Source organism: Mus pahari, chromosome 10 (assembly GCF_900095145.1).
Source record: "Mus pahari chromosome 10, PAHARI_EIJ_v1.1, whole genome shotgun sequence".
Taxonomy (NCBI): Eukaryota; Metazoa; Chordata; class Mammalia; order Rodentia; family Muridae; genus Mus; species Mus pahari.
In genome coordinates, this window is record NC_034599.1 from 31,284,154 (window position 1) to 31,309,807 (window position 25,654).

The following is a 25,654-nucleotide window of genomic DNA, read 5'->3' on the forward strand; positions in this document are numbered from 1 at the left end:
CGGGAGGCAGAGGCAGGCGGATTTCTGAGTTTGAGGCCAGCCTGGTCTACAAAGTGAGTTCCAGGACATCCAGGGCTATACAGAAAAACCCTGTCTCGGGAAAAAAAAAAAAAAAAAATCAATGTCACCTCAAACTTAAACACCAAAACATAACAAAGCAAGTTACTAATGATCAGGCAGGAGGCACAATGCTCACCAGACCTGTAAGTAAGAGTCTCTGGAGAGTGCTGGGTGGGTGTGTGGGTGGGCATGTGTGTGAAACTTTATTGTTGCTTTTGAGGTGGATTTAGTTTTTACACTAAGTAGACTACAACTGAAAATGAAATCAACTTAAAAAAGAAATCTTTGTAGACTAGAAAATATCAAGATCCCAGGAGTCAAAATGATATGAAAAGGGGGTATCCCATTTATATTATAGAGAAAGCTTACTAATAACCTGTAATGTTAATCATATTGATAAGTCTCAGGTTAACCTTTCCCACAAGGCAGTAGTTCTGTATATAAATCAAATAATGTATTTACATATAGGATATCAAATCGTCTGTTAAATCTAAATTTCAACCACAGTTAAAATACACAGTACATACACCAGTTTGAAGAAGCCCTTAGGTATACATATACACCTAAGCAGATATGCATTGAGTACCAATGTGACTACCTAAAAGTCATATAATTCCTCCGCTTTTCTTAAATAGAAACACTATAATTATTTTAAGATGATTTATATACATCGTTTATGTCCTATGTTGTAAAATACATGAAATACCGTATTGTACAGAACAGAAAGCTATTTATCCTGACACAAAATATCTATGGGATCTCTGTGCTCTGTAGTTTTTGAAGTCTCTTTTCTTGCAGTCAGACTGGCAATGATATCAAAGTACCTGCTAGTAGCAATACTTCCCACTTCCTATGTATATATTTTAGCAAGGGATTCAAAACCAAGTAATCAAGCCTCAAGTGGTATATGAACACAGCAGACTGACACTAAGAAAAACAGAAGTTCACGGTGGATAACCCTAAGAGATTTAGTGCAGTCTAAAGGAAATAAGCAATGCCATTTACTGTGTTTTAGGTTTAGTGAAGTATTGAATGCCTAAATTTCATATAGGTACACATAATTACATCAGATTCCAGAAACATCTACTGATCATCAACCTGATGTTGGAGGAGTGTCTTCCTCTAGGACTGATATGTTTCACTGATCTTAAAAACTACTGGATTAGTCACTTTTCCTTCACATTTCTACTTAGAAAAAGAATAACTGTCATTAGTTTGAAAGGATACTGGTGAGATCAGGAATACTCAGCAACTTTCTGTCCTTATAAAGCCAAAGAGCTTCTAAAGAAATAGACATCGAGAACATACATATAACAGCAAGAAAGCTGTTTTTCTTGCCCAGAAACTGCACTCCTCTGGTCCCAGAAACATTTATTAATTTGATAAAAATTTATTAAGCACCCATTATATGGAAAGCATTGTACCTGGGTGCTAAAAAACAAAAAAGTGTGACAAAGTTGTTTATATTTGTAGAACCAGAGCTAGTCCTTGAGATTGCTGATAGGAGAAAAAAATATGCTCCTATTTGGTTCATTTGGGGACCTAGAGCATGGATGTGGTCTTCCATCCATTCACTTCTGTGATCCTCGTATCAGCCAATTTTAAGTCAAAACAAATAAGGCACATTTAAAAAAAAATCCTTCCCCCCCTCCCCTTTTAATTGACCAAAGTAAAGCCATAACATTTCATTTGGTAACCTGCTCAGAATTATAAAAATCATTTCACTTGGCCCAGCCCATATTGTCCAGGGCAAAACTTGCAGACAATTCAAACCCCATCCGGCTGTTCTTATAAACTGCATATAAAAAAAAAATCTTCAGCGTCCTCAACATGACGCGCTCAGTGCGAAGCATAATGCTCAGGGCACAATGTGACATTTATGTCCTTGACAAGCCTCGATTATCCAGGTCCTTTACCTGCAACATAAAGACAATATTTACCAAAAGGTCAACTTGGAAAGATCTACAAGTTCCACTGTAAGCAGAAAGGATTATACATTTTGGCATGTGAATAAATTAGCATGAGATAAAGCCTACCTACTGTCAATCTAGCCTTTTAGAGTAGCTCTAAGAACCAGTATACACTAACTTTGACATTGACCAAAAGACTTCAATCATTCGGGTTTTTTTTTCTATTATTTGAGATAGGGTTTTGCTATGTAGCCTAGGCTGGCCTCATACTCAATCCCCCTGCCTCTGCTTCTCTAAATATGTGGTTCAATCATTTCTCATATAAGAGATGTAACACACTCTTACATGACATCATGTGATTATGTATCATAAATTCAGCAAAAAGAAAACATAGTTTGGGGTTGAAGAGATGACGCAGCGGTTAAGAGCACTGACTGCCCTTCTAGAGGTCCTCAGTTCAATTCGTAGCAACCACATGGTAGCTCACAACCATCTGTAATGGGATCTGATGCCTTCTTCTGGTGTGTCTGAAGACAGCTAGAGTTTACTCATATACATAAAATAAATAAATCTTTTTTTTAAAAAAATGCTGTTTTAAAAAAAAGTAATTTAAAAACACAAACACATGCATTTCCCCTAATCCCCAAGCTATTCCAATCCCTACCTGGAACAGTATTGCTGCAACAAGTTCAGTGGCCACATCTGTAATGCTACCACACCAAAGGCTATAAAGAACTGGGATCTGAGTTTAAAGTCAACCTGGGCTACACAGTAATTTTAATGCCAACCTGGATGTCAGCCTGAGACTTTATCCCTAAAACTAAAATTAAAAAAAGGACTAGCTAGTCTGGCAAGACAGTCCAGTGAGTAAGGGCAGTTGGTTTTGATCTCCAGGACCCATCACAATGAAAGAACTGATCGGTACACGCTGTACTCTGACCTCAGTACATGGCATGCCCGCCTCCCATATAAAGATGCCTCCCCCGCCCCATATAAAAATGTAGTAAAAAATGTTTTTTTAAAGAATAAGAAATGTCATAACAACCACCAACTGGGATGTCTCCTCTATAAGAATAATCAAAAAATATAATTAGTAGTATTTTGGTCTGGTCAGATGGTTTAGTGACATACAGGTCTGATGAACCTATACAAAACTAAAGAGAATCAACTCCACAAAGTTGAAACACACGCACACCCAAATAAATAAATAACACTTCAAGTGACTTATAAGCTACTTTGAAACTAGGTGCCATTTATTAAAAATGTCCCTATTTGGGAAACTGATTACTAGAACAAACAAACCTATAAGCACAAGAACAACTTCTGAGACCTGCAGCATCTCCTCACCTTGTATATCCTGACTAGCCAGTGTTCTGTGGTATACGCTTCCTCTAGGACGTCAAGCTCAAAGTCTTTATTACCAATCTCAGCATTTCGAACACGGTCAAAGCCTGGTGGACGCTCTAAAATCAACGAGAGAAAACATCTATTATACAAGTTGATTTCCTAAAGAGATGGAAGCTGCATATCATCTACTGCACTGACTGTACTATTTCCCAGCCTGCACTTTGACTAGAGTCTGTAAGGAGGAGCATCAGATAGAATGGGCAAATCAAGCGCTACCCTACTTGAGTCCTGTCCAATGTGATGCTTGGCAGGGTCCATGTAGCATCTGTCTTCTAAGTCTACAAGGTGACTTTTAAGGCACTCTACTCCTGAGGACTGTTATCCAAAGATCTAACACTAGTAACCCTTCCATGGACCACAAGTCCACGACTTGTGTATACTGCAAAAGTTTTCCCAGATGAAGAAACAAAACTGAAAGACAGGATTTAACCTGACCAAATCCTTCTCAATGTACTCATCTAAATAGTGAAAAAGCACTTTTTTTCTTTTATTCTTTCTCACACTGTGATATTCTTTGTTGATATACACAAAATAAAAGATAATTTTTTAAAGCACAGAACTTAAAGGCAGACTGAGTTTGAATCCTAATTATCACATGATATTAGCTAGAGTTCAGTAACCTGTGGGCTCAACTTCCTCATATATAAAAATGTCATTAACATTAGTTTAAATTATCTTCTGGGTTGCTGTGAGGACTAAATGAGTTAAAACGACTAAGCGCAGAGCATGAAAAACACAGTATGTGTCAGCTATTACTATTGCTGTTAGCATTATGAATCACACTCACTGGCTTCTGTGTAGACCTGCCCAAAGCGGTAGTAACACATTTTGTACATAAGGCAGTTGAGCAGCACCGGAGAACCCTCACGATCAACACGGAATTCCCCAGTTGGAGTATAGTAGTCATTCTCCTTAATGTGTCTTCCTGTCTCTGTGCTTCCTCCAATCCGGACCATCCAAAGAAACTTGTTGATATCTAGAGAAAAAAATGAATGCACTGCTGCATGAGAAAGGCTGCTGGTTCTCAAGAACTCACTGAAAATATCACTATTTCTAAAGAAATTTCCATCATATTTTCCTAATAAGGAATGCTATCATTTAACTGTAAAAACAGGATAGTGTGCAAGCAAAACACTTCCTAAAAATATAAAACTTTTATTAGAAATTGTTAATCACTGAAATTGTATGCTATTATTGGTCCAGTTTTAAGCCACACTGAAAGTATTCCTACAAATTACATAGGGCTAAGCTACTGCAAGAAGTAGCCAGTAGCCACATATACTTAAATAAGCACTTGAAGTATGATTCTTACCAATTTAGAAGTGCTGTAAGAATATAAGGTGGAAACTAGGCACAGTGGTGACTGTCTATATATAATCCCAGCACTGGGAAGCTAAGAGAAGAGTTTTTTGCATTCAAGGCAAGCCTGGGCTACATAGCTTCAAGCTTTTATATAAATGAATCTATACTATAATATTTATTCTAAGCCCTCATAAACATTAAATAAAAAGTTAAACTGGAAGCCAAGTGCACACCTTTAACCCTAGCACTTGGGAAACAGGCAGATGAATCTCTGTTAAGTTTAAGGCTAGTCTAGTCCACATAGTTAAGTTCCAGGTGTTTTGGGGGATGCGTGATTAAGAACACTGAAAACACAATAAGATGTAGCCATGAAGAAATAGAACTTTTCATTTCATAAATAAATAAAATACAAATGTGTATAAGACAATGTCCTACTCTATCACCTTCTGTTTTATTCACTTAAGACAGGGTCTCACTGAACTTGGAGATATGCCAGCAAGCCTGGGGATCCTCCTATCCCCACCCCAGTGAAAGTGATGAGTGAATAAACAAGCAAGCCAGGCATTTTAGTTGGTTTCTGAGGATTTGAACTCAGGCCTTTATATTTAAAGCAAATATTCTTATCTCCTAAGCCATTTCCTCCACCCCCTAAATGATTTCTAAAGAATAGTAATGTAAGCTAGTGAGACAGCCTGGAGAAGGGGCTTAGGGGGGAGGTAAGGAGCTTGCTGTGAAAGCCTGGAAACTTGAGTTCAAGCTCTATAACCTATGTAAAGGTGGAAAGAGAAAATGGATGCTACATATACTCAAAAGATGTCCCAACATATAACAAGGACACATGCTCCACTATTTTCACAGCAGTCATATTTATAATAGCCAGATGTCCCTCAACAGAAGAATGGATACAGAAAATGTGGTACATTTATACAATGCAGTATTTCTCAGCTATTAAAAACAATGACTTCATGAAATTCTTAGGCAAATGGTTGGAACTAGAAAAATATTATCCTGAGTGAGGTAACTCACACACAAAAGAACACACATGATTTATTCTCACTGGTAAGTAGATATTAGCCCAAAAGCTCAGAATATCAATGATACAACCCACAGACCATAAGAAACTTAATAAGAAGGAAGACCAAAATGTAGATGCTTCAGTCCAGCATAGAGGGAGGAACAAAATAATCACAGGAGGTAGAAGGAGGCAGGGGCCTGGGAGGGAGAGGGGAGGGGGAGGGAAGAAAAAGGGAGGGCAGGATCAGATGTGGGAAGAGATAGGAGATGAGCACAGAGGGTCAGAAAATTGAACAGAAGTATGTAGCAGTGGTGGATGCAGGGGCAGGGGGTAGCCACTAGAAAGTCCCAGATGCCAGGGAAGCAAGAGGTTACCAGGACCCAACAGGGATAACATTAGACAAAATTACCAACAAACCAGGGGATAGAATCTATAGAGACCACCTCCAGTAGATAGGCATGGCCCCAGTTGAGGGATGGAGTCACCCACCTATCTCAAAACTTTTAATCCAGAATTGTTCCTAACTAAAGGAAATGCAGAAACAAAAAAATGTAGCAGAGTCTGAAGGAAAGGCCATCCAGAGACTGCCACACCTAGGGATCTATCCCATATGCAGACACCAAACCCTGCTAAGAAACGCTTGCTGACAAGAGCCTGGTAGAGCTGTCCCGAGAGGCTCTGCCAGTACTTGACCAATACACATGCAGATAGAGCCAAATATCTGACTGAGCTTGAGGACCCCAATGAATTAGGAAAAGGACTGAAGAAGCTGAAGGGGATTGCAACCCCACGGTCAGAACAACAATATCAACTAACTGGACAGCCCCCCCACCCCAACCCCAGAGCTCCCAGAGACTAAACCACCAACCAAAGAGTACACATGGAGGGACCAATGGCTCCAGCTCCTTATATAGTAAAGGATGGCCTTATCTGGCATCAGTGGGAGAGGAGGCCCTCGATCCTATGGAGGCTTGATACCCCAGTATAAGGGGGAATACTAGAGCAGTGAGGAGGAAATAGGTGGGTGAGTTGGGGAGCACCCTCATAGAGGCAAAGGGGAAGGGGTATGGGATGGGGGATTTGGGGAGAGGAAATGGAAGGAGGACAACATTTGAAATGTAAATAAACAAAATAACCGATTTAAAAAAAAAAAAAAGCAAAATGGATGCTACAAAGTTGCCCTCAGATGGCCATATGTATGTATGACACATGCATCCCCACACAAATCACACAAATTAACACATAAATAAATATAACAATGTATGAGTATGCTTTTTTTTTTTAAAGATTTATTTATTATATGTAAGTACACTGTAGCTGTCTTCAGACACTCCAGAAGAAGGTGCCAGATCTATTTACGGATGGTTGTGAGCCACCATGTGGTTACTGGGAATTGAACTCAGGACCTTCAGAAGAGCTGTCAGTGCTATTAACCGCTAAGCCATCTCTCCAGCCCCATGAGTATGCTTAATAGAGACTACTTTTTGTTATACATGTAATAATTTGTTTGCCTCTTTTTAAAGACAGTCTAATTATATAGCCTAGGCTGATCTTAAACTCTTTGTCTTGTTGAGGCAGACCTTGAACTCCTGATCTTCTTGCTTCTATTCCCAAATGCTGGGATTCCAGGTAAGCACAACAGTGCCCAGCTTGTTTTTATTAATTCAGAGTAAACAGAAAGATATTTTCAGTTAAGCTCTGGATATGATAAAGCAGTAAACAAAGTATATCTTAAGGTTTATTTTTCAAAACACTGTTTTAAAATTCATCAAGCACAGATAGGGTATTTGAAATGCAAACAAAAGTTGTTAATTCCCAACCTTGGGTTTTGCCACAACTATTTACTGTGGTAAACACAAAAACCACTGCTGTTACCAAACACTCAAAGGCAAGTTAAGTTAAATCATCTTACTATAAGCAATATAATCTACAGAGCACCTTCACAAGCAGTGCGGAGACCATAAAAATCAAGTAGATGGGTACAGTAACTTCAAAAGGATCAAAACCTGATGGATGCAGTCTCACATGTAAGAGACTAGACAATATTAAGCAACAGCTGCGTGTGGTGGTGCATGGCTTAATGCCAGCATTTGGGAGGCAAAGGCAGGTGCCTCAAACACTATGAATTTGAGAACAGCTGGTCAACATTGTGCATTTGAAACCAGCCAGTTTACACAGTGAGATCATGTCTCTCCCTCTGTAAGTTGTTTGTTTGTATGTTTGTTTTTGAGACAGAGTCCCTCTACATAATCTTGGCTTTCCTGAATCTCACTAGGATTAAAGGCAATTATCACCACACTCAGCCAGCCCATCCTCACGATACAGCAAGTCCCTGTCTAGAACTTTTTAAGAAAGAAAATCTTAAGGCATCAGTCAGTAAAGTGCTTGCCACAAAAACATAAGCACCTGAATTCAATACCCAGTACCCTTATAAAAGCTGGGCATGGTAGCACATACTTATAATTCCAATACTAGGGATAGACTGATGGATCCCTAAAGACTCACATACCAGCCAGTACCATTTAACTGGAAAGAAGTCAACCTTGCAATTGCACACATGCGGACAAATTCAAAATAAAATTAAACAAAAAAAAAAAAAAAATCTCTAATCAAGACCTCTTGACAAGTGTGTTGGTTAATTTTGTTCTGGGGTCACTTGCTTTGTTTTTATTTTGTAAACTTGACATAAACTAGAATCACTTGAATAAAAACAGCCTTGGCTGAGAAAATGTCCACATCAGATTAACCCATGGGCAAGCAGGTGGTACACTGTCTTGACTGATGATTAGTGAGGGGAGGGCCCAGTTCAATGTGGGTAGGGCCACTCCTGGGATGGTTGGTTCAGGGTGCTACAAGAAGCAGGCTGATCAAGGCACAAGAAGTAAGCATGTAAGCAACAACATTCCTCCATGGCTTTTGCATCAGCTCCTGCCTCTGTCCCTGATCTGAGTTCCTTCCCTAGCCTCCCTGGATAAACAGAAAATCTATAAGATACAATAAATGCTTTCTTTCCCAGGTAGCTTTTGATCAGAATGCTTTGTCACAGCAACAGAAACCCTAACTGAGACTCTAAGCAATATTTCTTTTCATGCTAAATTACTAATGGTAATTGCTCACTTCCTAAATTTCATAAAAATTTTCTAATATGTCACAAATAATGACACATTTATTCCAACATTCAACATATTCTACTCAGTTGACAGTGGTTACTAAGTAAGTAAGTAAGCAGACTTCAGGAAACTGCATTTTGCAGTGCTTTTCGACAGATAAGATCCTGCTATACAGCCTAAAGTAGATTCAACCTAGTGACCTTCCTGCCCACAAAGAGTGGAAACTGCAGATGTGTACTATCACATCCTATAGAACTATCCTACTAAACACATACACACACACACACACACACACACACACACACACAAAATCATACACACACACAAATAAGCAGATATGTAGACATACAAATAAATATTTATATAGTACTTAATTACATATACATATATATAATAATTACTACCAAACAGTACTGGGGCAATTGTCTGCTATTCCTGCTATTATCAATTTTATTTTGTTTATACAAGATACATTTGAAATAGTCTTATTTAAAATAAAATAGAAGCATCTTTCAGAAGCAGGCATAGAACTGGATTTGTAGCAGCAAACTCTGTAATTGTGTAGAAGAAGCCACACATTCAAAGAAAATTAACATAGAAATACAACATACTCACTAGCTGTAGGAAAGGAAAATATTTGAGATAGGAAGGAAGGTAACCTCAGATTGATTGACTGAGCAGTAAGTATTTACAGTCATAAGTTCAAAACACCTAGATTTAATTAAAAGTTGAAGATTATACTAAAAACACAGAAAAGAGGAGAACTGTGAGGTGAGGGGTAAAACACTTTATCAACTGCAAGGAGCTCATAGAGGGCCAGTGAGATGGCTTACAAGTAAATGTGCTTGCTTCCAAGCTTCATGACCAAAATTGAATCCCTGGATGAACACAGTGGAAGTAAAGAACCAACTTCCACAAGTTGTCTTCTAACATGCATGGGATACATGCATCCCCCAAACACACACACACAAAAATAAATTAAATAGGGGGCTGGTGAGATGGCTCAGTGGGTAAGAGCACCCGACTGCTCTTCCAAAGGTCCGGAGTTCAAATTCCAGCAACCACATGGTGGCTCATAACCATCCGTAACAAGATCTGACACCCTCTTCTGGAGTGTCTGAAGACAGCTACAGTGTACTTACATTAAATAAATAAATCTTTAAAAAAAAAAAAAGAAAAAGAAAAAAGAAAAAAAGAAATAAAACAACCTTTTAAAGAGACCTTGATAAAATACAATTAAAACTAATCAATCCCAGAATAGCAGGAATTTTAAAATATAAAGATTTGAGAGTATAGCTTAGTAGTGCAGTGCTTGCCTAGCTCCAGGAATCAATGCCTAGCACAAAAAATAAAAACCTAAGAAACTAAAGACAGGAATTGCTGCTTCTGGGGGCTGATTTTAAGGGTGCTTATTTAAGTTTAGGGCCATGAAACAACCACTTACTTTAAACCTCTAGAATTGTTTAACTTTAAAAGCAAAAACAAAAACATATTATTAATTTCAGTTTTGTGAAAGTTACTTTTCCTTTGTATACACACACACACACCTAACTTTTTCTTTAAAAAGAGAGAAAATATAGACAGATGGTGTATGCCTGTAGCTCCAGCAGTAGAAGCAGAAAGACTCGTAGTTCAAGGTTATCCTTATGAATACAGCAAATTCAAGACCTGCCTGAGTCACATGAGACTCGGTCAAAAACAAATATAAATAAATAAAGCAATAACTGATCCACTAAATTTTCTAAGAATCGATGCCTTGCAGCTAGATACAGTATCAAGTACATTACCATCAGAAGAATACCCAGTAAGGCCTCCAAAAATGACAAGCACATAGCTGACATCAAGCTCCCTCATAATTTCATAGGCTTTTTCTTCTGTGGATGCCATTGCCTAGAAAAATGAATGTACAATTCTCAAATAAAATCTCAAGTCAACCTCCTCTCCTAGCGACACAAATCCCAGAGACTTCACATGCCAGACAGACACTTAAAGGACCCCTTTACCTTACCTGCCCTACTCGAGAAATATGGGTATTATTCCATGTGTTATTGTCCACTAAAATTGTCCGATTTGCCATTGCAGTAATTTGATAGCCATAATCCCACCATGACATGACCTTTGCATCCTAAAACAAGATGAAAATAGATAAATGTTTATCTCACTACTCTTAAAATCCAAATGCTAAAGAAGAGTAAAGGCATCTTTGATAGCAAGTAAGACTTGCCCAATTAATCAGTTTCTTCACAAAGTAATGTACGCTAACAAGAAAATAAAATTGGACCAGGCAGTGGTGGCACACGCCTTTGATCCTAACACTTGGGAGGCAGAAGCAGGTGGATTTCTGAGTTTGAGGCCAGCCTGATCTACAGAGTGAGTTCCAGGACAGCCAGAGCTACACAGAGAAACCTTGTTTCAAAAAACAAACAAACAAAAAAAAAAAAACAAAAAAAAAACAGAAAAGAAAAGAAAAGAAAAGAAAAGAAAAGAAAAGAAAAGAAAAGAAAAGAAAAGAAAAGAAAAGAAAAGAAAAGAAAAGAAAATTGGGGCATCTACTCCTCCATTTATATATAGTCAGGAAATAATTTAAAATTATACATAATCCAACATTCCCAAATATCTTAATTCCAGATCATTGAAACAAGAACAGTGCATCAAGAGATGTAGGGAAGACTATGAAGTATAGCTAAATAAATAAGCTTAGTGTCATTACGTACTTAAATGCCTTTCTTTCAAAACAGGGTCTCAGATTGGCCTCAAACTAAGCGGTTCACTTGCCTCTGCATCCTCAATGCTGGGATAAAATACACGTGCCAACACTCCTAGTTTGTCATTAGGTAATTTAAATGACTCTTAATAATATAAAATCAGTTACTACAATGCAATGATAGAACGGAAAACACAAAACACAAACTATGATGGCAAGGATTAAAGGATTCTTAGTTTGGGAGCTGGGTGAACAGTTCAGTGGTAGATTGTGTGCCTAGCATATGCTAAGGTTCTAGGTTCAATCCCCAACACTACTTTAAAAAAAAAATTCTTGGTTTGGATGTTAAGCAAATCTGACTCTGAAATGCTATTCTCAAAAGCTACTACAAAAGAAATCAGATCCTCTAGAGACATAAACTAAACAATTATAGGCCATTATTATTAAGTGGTAACTGGTTATTCTAGTGTCTGCTTTTTCTATAGCAGGCATAAAACATTTTCTTCTGTTGTAACTGGGTTGATCTGCCTTATATTAAAACAACTATCAGCCGGGCATGGTGGTGCACACCTTCAATCCCAGCACTCGGGAGGCAGAGGCAGGCGGATTTCTGAGTTCGAGGCCAGCCTGGTCTACAAAGTGAGTTCCAGGACAGCCAGGGCTACACAGAGAAAACCCTGTCTCGAAAAACAAAAAAATAAATAAATAAAACCACTATCATATCAACACAGGTATCCAAACAGAATATAGAATTTAAGTTACTCTAACCCAGTGGTTCTCAACCTTCCTAATGCTACAACCGTTTAATACGGCTCCTTATGTTGTAGTGACCCCCAACCATAAAATTATTTTCATGGCTACTTCATAACTGTAATTTTGCTGTTATGAATCATAACGTAAATATTTTTGGAAACACAGGTTTACCAAAGAGGCCATGAGCCATAGGTTGAGAACCACTACTCTAGAAGACACTTGGTCTTTAAAACTTATTAAAAACTAAGTTTCTAGCCAGGCAGTGGTGGCGCACGCCTTTAATCCCAGCACTTGGGAGGCAGAGGCAGGCAGATTTCTGAGTTCGAGGCCAGCCTGGTCTATACAGAGTGAGTTCCAGGACATCCAGGGCTATACAGAGAAACCCCATCTCGAAAAAAACTAAGCTTCTGAATTTTTAATTTTTCTAAAAGTTGTCAGATTTACAACAATTTCAAGCGTCTTCAACACTATCCAAGCACTACCCAACTCCTCCCAAATTTTTACCTCTGGAGTATTGTGACGAAGCCAATAATATGCTTCTCGGAAGTCATCAAAAATGATCCTACTGCCATCCCCACCACGAGCAGACAGTACAATGGAGGGAGAAGAATAGGCTTCACTGGTTACCCAAGTTGAATGAAACGTGTAGGTGATGAGAAAAAAAGCCATGACCAGTATCATCCCACTTGCCACCTACAGAACAAAGAACTGTACAGTAAACCAAACACACAAACAGCTTCGTATGTGAGAGCAAAATATGTTAGGATGCATAAATTAACTCTGACCACTCAAGACATTGATCTAATACCTCTTGAACATAAGCAAATAACTAACACACACACACACACACACACACACACACACACACACACATGCACATGCACATTTTTCCCAGCCAACATGTTACTTAAACCTCACTTCATTCTTTCGTTTTTTAAGATTTTTTTTTATATGAGTACACTGTAGCTGTCCTCAGGCACACCAGAAGAGGGCATCAGATCCTATTACAGATGGTTATGAGCCACCATGTAGTTGCTGGGAATTGAACTCAGGACCTCTAGAAGAGCAGTCAGTCAGTGCCTTTAAGCACTGAGCAATCACTCCAGCCCCTCACCTCATTCTTAATAGGGTAAGTAGAATCCTGTTGCTTCTTGCTCTTCTTGTCTGGACGACTTATATCCAGATTTTTCATATATGTGGACAGCACCTGGGAGACACCAATGCCAGAAAGAATGCACATAACAGGTGCCAATACCAGCATTAGACGCACCTAAAAGGAACAAGAATAATATCAGTATAATCAGTGTTTCACAGATGACAAACTTTAATCTTTTAGTAGACTATGATGTCAACTTAGCAATTTCCAACAAACACTCTATTCCAGAAAAAATGGAATAGAAACTATATGATATAGTTATAGCATGAGAGAAGTATGTACTTTTTAAACTTTACTGCAGTTGAGCCAGTTGCAGTGCAAGCCTGTAATTCCAGCAATCAAAATGCTGAGAAAGGCTAGGCATTGGTGGTGCACGCCTTTAATCCCAGCACTCAGGAGTCAGAGACAGGTGCATCTCTGAATTCAGGGGCAGCCTGGTCTACAGAATGAGTTCAAGGACAGACAGGGCTACAGAGAAACCCTGTCACAAACAAGCAAAACCAGAAAAAAAGACAAAGAAAATTCAATGCCAAGGCTAGAGAATTAGCTCAGTGACTCTGAGCACATACTGCTCTTCCAGATCTAAATTCTTCAAAGTTAGGCAGTTCATAAATGCCTAGGACTCCAGCTTGAGGATCTATCATCCTCTTCTGGACACATATACATCATTAGAAGTTTAAAAAAAAAAGTCTAAGCAAGGGTTGGAGGATGACTCAGCAGCAAGAACATGTGTTGCTTTTCCAGGGGGCGGGAGTCCAGTTCCCAATAGTCATGCTCTCTTCTGAACTCTGGAAGCACCTACTAGCATGTGGCATACACACAAGCACATAAACATACATGCACATAAACATAATAAATGATAACCTTTAGAGCTGAAAAGATGACTCAGGATCATCTACTGAATTTAGTTCCCAGCATACAAGCAGCAGCTCACAAGAGCCTGCCTCTGGCTCCCAGGGCTCCTTTACTAAAATGCACATACCACACACAGGCACATACATATACACACATAATTAAAACTTGGCGGAAAGGGCTGGAGAGAGCTCAGCGGTTAAGAGCACTGACTGCTCTTCCAGAAGTCACGAGTTCAATTCCCAGCAACTACATGGTGGCTCACAGCCATCTCTAATGGGGATCCAGTGCCCTCTTCTGGTGTGTATTTGAAGATAGCTACAGTGTACTCATATAAATAAAAATAAATAAATCTTAAAAAGAAAATAAAACTCAGGGAAAAATACTTTGCCTCAAACCATAAATATAAATAGCAATCTCTACTGCAGATCTAAATGTATATATATTTATGTTTTAAATAATATGTTTTACAAACTTACTTATATAATTAAAAATTTACTTTTTTTATAAACTTATTTCTGGGGGCTGGAGAGAAGGGTCAGTGGTTAAGAACACTGACTGCTCTTCCAGAGGACCCAGGTTCGATTCCACATGGCAGCTCACAACTATCTGTAACTCCAAGATCTGACACCCACACACAGATATACATACAGGCAAAACAGTGCACATAAAATAAAAAAATCAATTAATTAAAAAAAAACTTGTCTTTGTTCATTTTGTTTTTCAAGATAGAGAGTTTCCACATTTCCTAGACCATCCTTGAACATATGATTCAACTTCCCAAGTGTTGGGACCACAAGTCTATACCACCAACCGCAGCTAAAATACATTTTTACTGTTGTTTATGATCTTTAAATATATATTTATAAACAAAAAGAAAAGGCTGGAGAGATGGCCCAGTGGTTAGAAGCGCTGGCTACCCTTCTAGAGGACCTGGGTTCAATTCCCAGAACCCACATGGCAGCTCATATCTGTCAATAACTCAGATTATCAAGGGGATCCAACAACCTCTTCTGACCTCTAAAGGTGCCAAATACGCACACAGAACACAGACACACACTAAGATAAAACACTCATACACAAAAAAATAAATAAATAAAATAATATTCTGAAGTAGGTAAGATATATCATAACTTTACATAAAACTTTCTCTGCCTTAACAACAAAGCAGGAAACACTATGCTCAAGGCCTTAAGACACTAAAGTCCACCCCAGGGGCTTAGTGCTTATTCTTCCCACTCTTCTGGGGAACAACCTGAGTTTGGTTTGCAGCATCCACATCAGGTGGCTCACTACTGCCTGTAACAGCAGTCCCATGAACATGTCTTTCTTTAATCTGCTCCAAATTCAATGAAGTACCTAACACAAGATTATGAGCCCAAGAAAATTAGACACCACGAACAGAATATGAGTCTCTTTGCATTCCAAAAAAGGGTTAACAACTGCAAGCAGCTTTGCATAATCTTCAATATTTTTTTTCTAGTTCAGCTAGACAAAAGGAAAAGAAAAGACCTCCAAGTCAGGGATAAAGTTTCGCTAAAACTGAGGGAATTCCTCACCATTACAGCTGAAAAGTACATGCTGGTCACACCATACATGATGATAAAAATCCGAGCATCAGACAGGTGGCTAAAGCAGTAATAGAGGCCAACTACAAAAGAGGGAAAGAAAAGTAAGTAGCTGAGCCCTGTAGACAGACATCTACAAGGGCAAATATCTTTATTATGACTGGATGACTTCACACATTTATCTCAGTAAGTAATTCTACAAATCTATCAGAAAAAATATGCAAAGATGTTTACTATAATATTTTTACAAACCAAATGAATACAAATAATCTTATGCCTAGCAGAAGAGATGGTTAATTACACCATATTTTAAGTATGAAATATATTAAGATGCTGCTTCAAGAAGTTATAAGTCCTTTGTCCTTTTCCACATCTTTACACATGTGTACACATGAAAAAATCTGATCCAAAACCTTTAATCCCAGCACTCGCAAGGAAGATAGAGGCAGGCAGATCTCTGTAAGTTTGAAGCCAGCCTGCCATATGTAGCAAGTTCCAGATTAGCAAGGAATAAACAGTAAAATCCTGTCTCGAAATTAACTAATACTGACAATGAGATTTTTTTGTTATGGCTTTTTGAGAATGTTTCACTATGTAGCCTAGGGCAAACTCAAACTCACAATCCTCCTGCCTCAGGAGTCCAAGTGCTAAAATGATAAACATTCAGCACTACATCTAATGTAGTGGTATGGTTAAAATGTGGGGAGTGGTTAAAATGTTAATGTAGGACAAGTAGTCAGATCTAGTGTAAATTTCCTTGTTTGTGTTTTTTAACTTATTACCTTTATAGTAACAAATTGCTTTAACTACAAAAACTCAACATAGAACTTCAACAAGCCAAGAAGAAAACTGAGTTGGGTGAAAAATACGCTTCTAAGTATTAAGTATAATAAGTACCCATACGGAACAACTCACAATTGCCCCTAACCTCCAGGGTATCCAATACCCTCTTCTGATTTCTGCAAGGAACTGTACATATATGCACATACCCATACATATAAATAAAAATATTTGTAAATATATAATAAAAATTATTGTATTATTTTATAATATTGTAATGTATTTATAATACAAATACAAAATATATTATAGTATTATAATAAAATTATGTAAAAATATATAAAAAATTAAGAGAGTAGTTAATATATTTGGAATCAAAGAGTAATTCTTATGGTCACTTCAAAATGCAAGACAGACCTGGAAACATGAAGACAAGGAGCTGTAGATCAAAATAGTAGGAGGACCAGGTTGTGGGCTGGTGCTCAGACACAGATGCAATAATGGGAATGTTATTCTTAGCATAAGAGGGATCCAGCAGAGAGTAGAAACGCCCTGTCCAGGGAGAAATTTTTCCTGAAAGAAAAAAAGACAATCAATATTTAACATATATCCCTAAAACATTAAGCTAAAATGCTAACTAATTACTAACATTCCATCTCATTTTTATTATTAGTGTGCCTGTGTAATGTGTCTGAGTGTGTGCAGAAGTGTTGAAGTAAGAAGACACTTGTGGCGGGGCGTGGTGGCGCACGCCTTTAATCCCAGAACGTGGGAGGTAGAAGCAGGCGGATTTCTGAGTTCGAGGCCAGCCTGGTCTACAGAGTGAGTTTCAGGACAGCCAGGGCTACACAGAGAAACCCTGTCTCAAAAAACAAAAAACAAAAACAAAAACAAAAAAAAAACAAAAAAGACGACACTTGTGGGAGCCAGTTCTTGCCATCCACCTTGTCTGAAGTTGGAGTTCCCTGATTGTTTCTGCCACGCTTTATATTTCAGACTAGTTTACCTCCAAGCTTCTGGGTGGCTGAACTGTTTTAGTTACCCACTTCATTCCAGGAGTGCAGGGTTGTACAAAAAGCACTTCTATCCACTGAGCCATGTCACCAGACCACAGCATTACATTTCAATAAAATTCTGAGGCAGAAAAGGACTGTTTTTGCTTTACAACCATAAATTATACTTACAGAATTTCATTCCTTTTCTTTTTAACTTGAGAGTATTTTTGTCAATGCAATAATTAGGCTATATATAAATTTACGGGGTTGAGAGTAGGGGTCAGAGAAGCCTACTGGAAAGGAAGATCTTACGTTTGATTTGCTCAAATCAACAAATCAAGGCCAAATCCTGAATCTAAGTGAACTAAGTCCTTCATCCTGCTATGAATTAGAAATGCCAAATTAGCTTCTGAGAAATATAAGAAAAAAAAATGAGAATATCATCTATTCTCATTTTTGGATGTCAACTTGATACAAGCTGGAGTTATCACAGAGAAAAGAGCCTCCCTGAGGAATGCCTCCATGAGATCCAGCTGTGAGGCATTTTCTCAATTAGTAATGGGGGGGTAGGGAGGCATTGTGGGTGATACCATCTCTGGGCTGGTAGTTTTGGATTCTATAAGAAAGCAAGCTGAGAAAGCCAGGGAAAGCAAGCCAGTAAGGAACATCCCTCCATGGCCTCTGCATCAGCTCCTGCTTCCTGACCTGCTTGAGTTCTAGTCCTGACTTCCTTTAGTGATGAACAGCAGTGTGGAAGTGTAAGCCGAATAAACCCTTTCCTTCCCCAACTTGCTTCTTGGTCATGATGTTTGTGAAGGAATAGAAACCCTGACTGAGACATCGGGATTTAGTTTCCATAGAATGAGACCAGTGCCATGTTTAAAATATGAGAAAGGGTGTATGAATTTCTACAAGTTAACCAATAGGAAAGAAACTGAGAAAAGACTGGCAAGGCTAGACAGTCCTTTTAGCAGCTCTCCAAAGATACTATGCTATGCAGAATCCAAACAGGCTGATAAGCACAATAAAGTTTTAAAAGTAGGACTTTGGGACTGGAGAGATGGCTCACAGTTAAGAGCACTTCCTGGTCTTGCAGAAGACATGGTGGCTCACTACTGTCTGCAAATCCAGTTCCAGGAACTCTGAAGCCCTCTTCTGGCCTCCTCAGGGACCAGGCACACATGTGGTACACAGGCATTCATGCAGACAAAACACCCATATACATAAAATTAAATTAGTTAATTTTAAGTAGAACTTTATAGCTTGAAATAAAAAGAAAAATAAGAGAACCCTCTACCTGTGAGCATGAGGAGAGCTCCCACAGTGAGGAGGACAAAGCCAACCAGGGAGATAACACTCCGGAAAAGAACTTCAAATTGCTGTGGATTCAACTTGCTGCGCAGGTAATCGACGAAAGCATGGATCTGACAGAGACCAAACACTCCAAAGGCGGCCATGTGTTCTGATGAAAGGACGGGCTAGTGGGAAGGTAGGTTATCGATCATATATGGCAATATTAGGAGCAAAACAACAAAATAAAGCAAAACAAAAAACCCAGAATGAGTTCATCCAAGATTGGCATTTTCCTGATCTATTTAGCTCAAGGAATCAATTGAGTTCTGAAGTTCCAAAGCGAATGAGAATCAATATTAAAGGGGTTTAATTTACCAAATATATTTTCCAAGGAATGTTTGGAGGCCAACAAAGCATACACACCATCATAATCACATCTATGCCATTTGCTTTGGCTATTTCCTTAGTGTAGACTGGCATTTTCCCCAAATTCCCTTTCACTAAAACTGACCATTTAAAATTCAACATAATTATCATCTCCAAACCTGACAAATCAATGACTCCTATGTCTCACAGCACTAGATCTCCTATAGTATGTAAATTACTCTTTTCCATATACAGTGGTTCTCTAAATCTAGTGGGCATCATAACCAATGGGCTAAGCACTGGTTTAACCAATGTTAAAGCAGGATGCTAAGCCCCACCCCAGAGTCCCTTATTCAACAGGTGTCTTTTATCGTTTCACTTAGTTTGGTTGGCCTGGGATCTTGATATGTTCGTTCTATTATCTGTTGAGACAAGGTTTCAGGTATTCCAGGATGGCCTTAAATTGACTAGTAGTCAATCATGGCCTTGAATTCCTAATCCTCCTACCTGTACAGAAGGATTTCCATCAAGTCCCAGACACTAATAATGCTGATGCTCTGGAAACAGCCTTCTATAACTACTGAACTGTGTAGACTACAAACAGCTGTATGTATTTCTTTCTCCAGCTTCCTCAAGGATTAGCATATTACATATCTTACACTGTTCACCAAATAGCAAACTTTATATATTATGTGACTAAAAGTACTTATCTTTAAAGATGAGAACTATACACAAGAAGCCAAACACACATAGTGTCCTGTTAAGTGTATATTGTAACTTGGGTAAAAGGTTTGTGCTTTACTTCTTCTTTTTCTTCTTTCCTAGGCAGGGTTTCTCTGCATAGCCCTGGCTGTCCTGGAACTCAGTCTGTAGACCAGGCTGGCTTCGAAACTTTACTGTTTCAAGAGCTCACACTGGCCCCATTAAGATGATCAGAGTTCACTGCTACTAAATGGGATCATTTCCACTAAAAGGGCTGGAATTTTAACCTTTTTTGAAATTTAAACTTTGATTATTTAAATAAACCTTGTTTAACTAAACAGGCTCTCCTCCTCCTCCTCTTCCCCTTCCTCTTCCTCCTCCTCCTCTTTCTCTTCCCCTTCCTCTTCTTCTTCCTCCTCTTCCTCTTCCTCCTCTTCTTCCTCCTCCTCTTCCCCCTCCTCACACAAACTCAAGCCAAAGAGCCACTAAATTCAAAGAGCATACAACAAATACTGACATGCTATTAGAAGCAGATTCTAATAACCAATGATTCTGTTGTTTCAGTTAAAAGCAGCCTCAAATACAAACTATAATTCATACTTTTAAGAGAAGCCATCCTAAGTCAACCCAGTTGAAGCTACTCAGAAACATTTGGCTGCAGAAAATTCTACAAAGTCTCAGGCTTACCTGGAAACCAACAAAGGAAATCTGCATAGAAAGAATGGTGCCCAGGCAGTAAACAGTACAGTAGGCTACGTAGATCCGGTGAGAAAAACGGCCTGTCAGCATTAGCACCAGGACATGTAGAGGAATCAAGTTGATCAGGAACACATAGCCTCCCCACGAAGAGACCTGTGAGAGGATAGAAATAACAGTCCCTTTGAGCACCACGCAGACCATGTTCAACTGTACATACCAAGCTACAGTGTAAATAGAGATGAAACTAATTATGTCACACACAAAATCTGAGAAGCAGAGATGTAAAGAAAGTCAAGAGATAGATGTAAAATTATACAAAAAAATATGTATTAGGAAAGGAAAATTTTAAGGGAAATATAAGAAAAATATGAGAAAACCAACATATATACCCATAGGAAATACAGTAATACAGAATTTGAAAATTTTTATTAGCAGACTAAAAAAAAAAAAAAAAAAAAACAAAAGGCTAAAATGTAGCTAGGTTAGAAGAGAGCTTGCCAAGCATACATTATGGTACACATCTGCAATCCCAGCTCTCAAGAAGTAGAGGCAGNATATGTATTAGGAAAGGAAAATTTTAAGGGAAATATAAGAAAAATATGAGAAAACCAACATATATACCCATAGGAAATACAGTAATACAGAATTTAGAAATTTTTAGTAGTAGACAAAAAAAAAAAAAAAAAAAAAAACAGAGGGCTAAAATGTAGCTAGGTTAGTAGAGAGCTTGCCAAGCATACATTATGGTACACATCTGCAATCCCAGCTCTCAAGAAGTAGAGGCAGGAGGATCAGGTCTTCCTCAGCTACAGAGTTTGAGAACAACCAAGGATACATAAGACCCCATTATCAAAGAGAACTAGGTAAAAAAAGAAAATTTTTAAATTAAAAATATGGGGCTGGAGATGAAGAGTGGCTCAGTGATTAAGAGTACTGACTGCTCTTCCAAAGGTACTGAGTTCAAGTCCCAGCAACCACATGGTGCCTAACAACCATCTTCAATGTGATATGACACCCTCTTCTTAAGGTATGTCTGAAGACAGCTATAAAGGTACTCATCATATATATCAAATAAATAAATCTTTTTAAAAAAACTTAGCTGGACAATGGTGGCGCAAGCCTTTAATCCCAGGACTTGGGAGGCAGAGGCAATCGGATTTCTGAGTTTGAGGCCAGCCTGGTCTACAACAGAGTGAGTTCCAGGACAGCCAGAGCTACACAGAGAAACCCCGTCTTGAAAAACTAAAAAAAAATAAAATAAAATAAAAATAAAAAATTAAAATATGTAGACAAGCTGAAGATGTAACACAGTGATAAATCAAATGCCTACTATGGGCTTAATTCCTTGCACCAGAAAAACGAAAAGGACAGACACAGAGTATACACATACATGAATACATACACACACACACACACACACACACACACACACACACACACATATAAAGTTACCATGTAGAAATAAGCAAGGGCACACTTGGCAGCCCAATAGATGGAACCAGTCTTCACTGCCTTGATCCACATGTAGTAAGTAAGCAGCATGCAAAAGATAGCAATTCCTGCAGAAGACAACAGAGATTCAAAACCCATACTAACACAATGTTACAATACTTGTTTAGGAACTGGGCCTTTAATCCCAGCACATAGAAGGCAGAGGCAGGGAGATCTCTGAATTTGCGGTTTGCCTGGTCTACAGAGTAAGATCCAGGGCAGCCAGGACTACATAGAGAAACCCTGTCTCAACATACCCCAACCGTGGGGGAGAAAAAAAAAAACTGCTTAGGAATACCTCAGAAAACATTCCTAGGAATGGCTCAATGGTTAAGAATACTGTTGTTTCAGAAAACCCAAATTTGGTTCCCAGCACCCACATCTGCTGGCTCACAGCCATCTGTAACTCCAGTTCCAGGTGATCTAAGCCCCTCCTCTATCCTCTTCAGGCACTTGCACTTACATACATACAATCGAAAAGGTAATAAATCTTCAAAAACAGAAGACAATTCTGGAGCACACTATTTAGGTTCAGGTTTCTAAACTACTATTCAGTACAAGTATAATTTTAGGCAAATTATTTCACTTCCCTTTGTCTCTGCTTCCTGTAAGAAGGAGTCTTGAGTATAATTTTATCCCCCAAGTTCTGGGGATTAAACACAGGGCCTCCCTCATGCATGCTAGGCAAATCCTCATCCACCAACCTGCACCTCCAGCCCAAGGAGTTTCCAGTAAATACCTATTTATTGAAGTCATTGTAGAAAAACACAGTACACATAAAGCACCTCGAATAATACTTAGAATACAGAAAGCAACTGGTATATATTGGCCATAACACTTTTATTTGTGGGCACTAAATCTAGCTAGTCTTAAGTATATGGAAGGTTACAGCACCACTAATATATGTTAATAAAGATGAACCTTTTATTCCGAATGCTGCTGTCCTCAACAGTTGACTGGTGGATGACTTGGCTGCAAAGTACAACACTTACTTATCTAGCATGCCTAAAGCCCTAGACTCAATCCACAGTTCTTCCACCACACACACTCCCTGCCCCTGGAAAAAATTGTCTCATGGATCCCCAAATTTGGCCCAGATCAATTTTAACCATTTTCAAAAGGCTTTCCTTTGACACCCAAAATCAAATTAATTTCTCTTCACTAGACATCATCAAAATAGAGTGCTAGAGAGCTTTAAAAAGCCTGGGATGGTCTATAATTCACCATGTAGACAAAGCTAGACTCAAACTCACTATGAAGCCCAGACTGGACTTGAACTCAGTGTCTTCCCTTTTCACTTTAAATACCAAGATTACAGGGATGTAGTATCAGGCCCAGCTTTGGGGTTTTATAAATTTGTTTTTATTTTCTGAAACAATGTCTTATACAGCTCAGGCTGGCCTCAAGCTCACTATATAGTCAAGAATGGCCTTGAACTCCCCATCTTCCTGCTTAAGTGCCAGAATTATAGGTAAATGCAACCATACTCAGCTAGAGTTATTTTTATAAACCCATTATTATATTCCAGACTATGAGACAACAGCTATTATCTATCTCTTAGTTTCATAATTATAGAACAAAATAATCTAATTCATCACCTTTCTTTATAATAGCTAACATGTTTCCCAATGTGTTTAAACAAAAATATGTTGCATTGAATATAAGCCAATAAAAGTTACTGTCAATTTAAAGACGCACTAAGAAAATAAGAACAATGATCATAATGTTAAAACAACAATTAAATGTGAGTTCAGAGAGGAAATAAAGGCCTGTTAACAAGTTCCTAGCTGGGGTTGGAGAGTAGTTAAGAGCACTGTCAGCTCTTCTGGAGGTCCTGAGTTCAATTCCCAGCAACCACATGGTGGCTCACAACCATCTGTAATGCGATCCGATGCCCTCTTCTCGTGTGTCTGAGTGTACTTACATACCCGCTATAGTGTACTTATATAAATAAAATTTTTAAATCTTTAAAAATAAATAATAAAAGGGGTTCACAGCTAGAGCTGACAGGATTGCTCAGTCTGTAAAGGCACTTGATACCAAGTCTAATGACTTAAAAATCAATCCCTGAAAACTACATGATAGAAAAGAACTGTCAGCTGCAAACTATCCTCTGACCTGGACATACAAGCAGGGATATACATGCATGCAGATACATAAGCAATAAACATTAAGTTTTTAAAGTTCCCAGCTGCCTCTCTAGACCAGATGGTAGGAGAGGAGAGTGCCTACCCAAGATCCCTTCCTGCCCATTTCTAATCTGCTCACCAATTCCAGTTTTATTATTGCTAAGCAATAGAAATGAACCTAAATTCAGCACCCTGTGAAACTTCAGAAGATAATAAAGTAAACACATCTCCTTCAGCATTCTAAATCTTACCTTCATTATCATAGGAGCCAGCTACAGATCGAGAAATATACCCAGGAACTACAGCAATCATGGCAGCAGCAAGAAGCCCAGCTCCTGCATCCTGGAAGAGTAGAAGTCAACACTGATATGCCTCTACAATAACTGAGGACCTACAAGTCTACTCTGCTTATCAGGGGCACATTGAGAGCATTCAATTATTTCCAAGGTTGATATGAGATGCTAGAAATGCACACAATACAACAAAGCCAAACCTTCATAGTCAATTCTGAATAAGTTCATCAAATCTAACACTGAGTACAAACACTCTGAGACTAACACATCATTTGAGCTGCTAGTATAGTGGAACAGGACTGTAATCTCAGCAGAAATAGCTCTTACGACCAACCTAAGTAAGAACGTGACTCTTTTTAAAACTAACAAAAACAGAAAGTATAAAAGGAAGGTAATTAGGGATGTAGCTCAGCTAGTAGTGTGTTTATGTGCCTAGCATATATGAAGCCCTGCTTTGATCCCTAGAACCACATAAACCAAGCAAGGTGGCATATGCCTATAATACCAGAATTTGAGAGCTGGTAGGATTATGTAAAGACTAGACATTCAAAGTCATCCTTGGCTATACCTGATTAGCTTGAACTACATCCCTGCCTCAAAATAAGAACAACAATCACATAAGCTGTCAAAACCAGAGCCTACTGGGTATGATGGCACACACCTTTAATCTCAGCACTCCAGAGGCAGAGGCAGAAGCAGGTGAGTTTGAGATCAGCCAAAAGTACACAGTAAGACTCTGTCTAAAAAAAGAACAAAAACAAAAACAGAATTTGCAGCAGAATAGCTTATTTTGCTACAGGATTATTAGTCCCCTCCTCTACAAGTGACTACGGATCACAAAAAGAGCCAGTTCTAAAACAAAGAAATAAAGTTATTATTTAAGTTTTTAAAAAAGGAACTAAGCATGATAGCAAATACAAATTCCAGCTCCTGGAAAGCAGAGACATAAAGATGGCCAGCCTGGGCACCACATGAAAACCTTATCTCCAAACAACAACTCAATAAAAAGTGATAATCTACCTAGACTACAGATGTCAGGAGCTTAGAATCTACCTAGACTACAGATGTC

General features: G+C 38.5%; 1 protein-coding gene across 2 annotated transcripts in view; it reads right to left on the minus strand.

The window, feature by feature from the left end:
- Nucleotides 1-383: 383 nt before the first annotated feature.
- Stt3a (STT3 oligosaccharyltransferase complex catalytic subunit A) overlaps nt 384-25,654 on the minus strand; it is a 36,827-nt gene continuing 11,556 nt past the window's right edge. For both annotated transcript variants that reach the window (XM_021208124.1, XM_029543154.1), the window contains exons 6-18: nt 24,544-24,634; nt 22,125-22,231; nt 20,661-20,825; nt 18,910-19,090; nt 17,035-17,190; nt 15,829-15,920; nt 13,376-13,531; nt 12,766-12,954; nt 10,813-10,929; nt 10,592-10,694; nt 4,165-4,353; nt 3,318-3,433; nt 384-1,976 (exon numbers count right to left, since the gene is read on the minus strand). In XM_021208124.1, the coding sequence (XP_021063783.1) occupies nt 1,938-1,976; nt 3,318-3,433; nt 4,165-4,353; nt 10,592-10,694; nt 10,813-10,929; nt 12,766-12,954; nt 13,376-13,531; nt 15,829-15,920; nt 17,035-17,190; nt 18,910-19,090; nt 20,661-20,825; nt 22,125-22,231; nt 24,544-24,634 (1,701 nt within the window). In that variant the 3' untranslated portion in view covers nt 384-1,937. The remainder of the gene's footprint in view (nt 1,977-3,317; nt 3,434-4,164; nt 4,354-10,591; nt 10,695-10,812; nt 10,930-12,765; nt 12,955-13,375; nt 13,532-15,828; nt 15,921-17,034; nt 17,191-18,909; nt 19,091-20,660; nt 20,826-22,124; nt 22,232-24,543; nt 24,635-25,654) is intronic.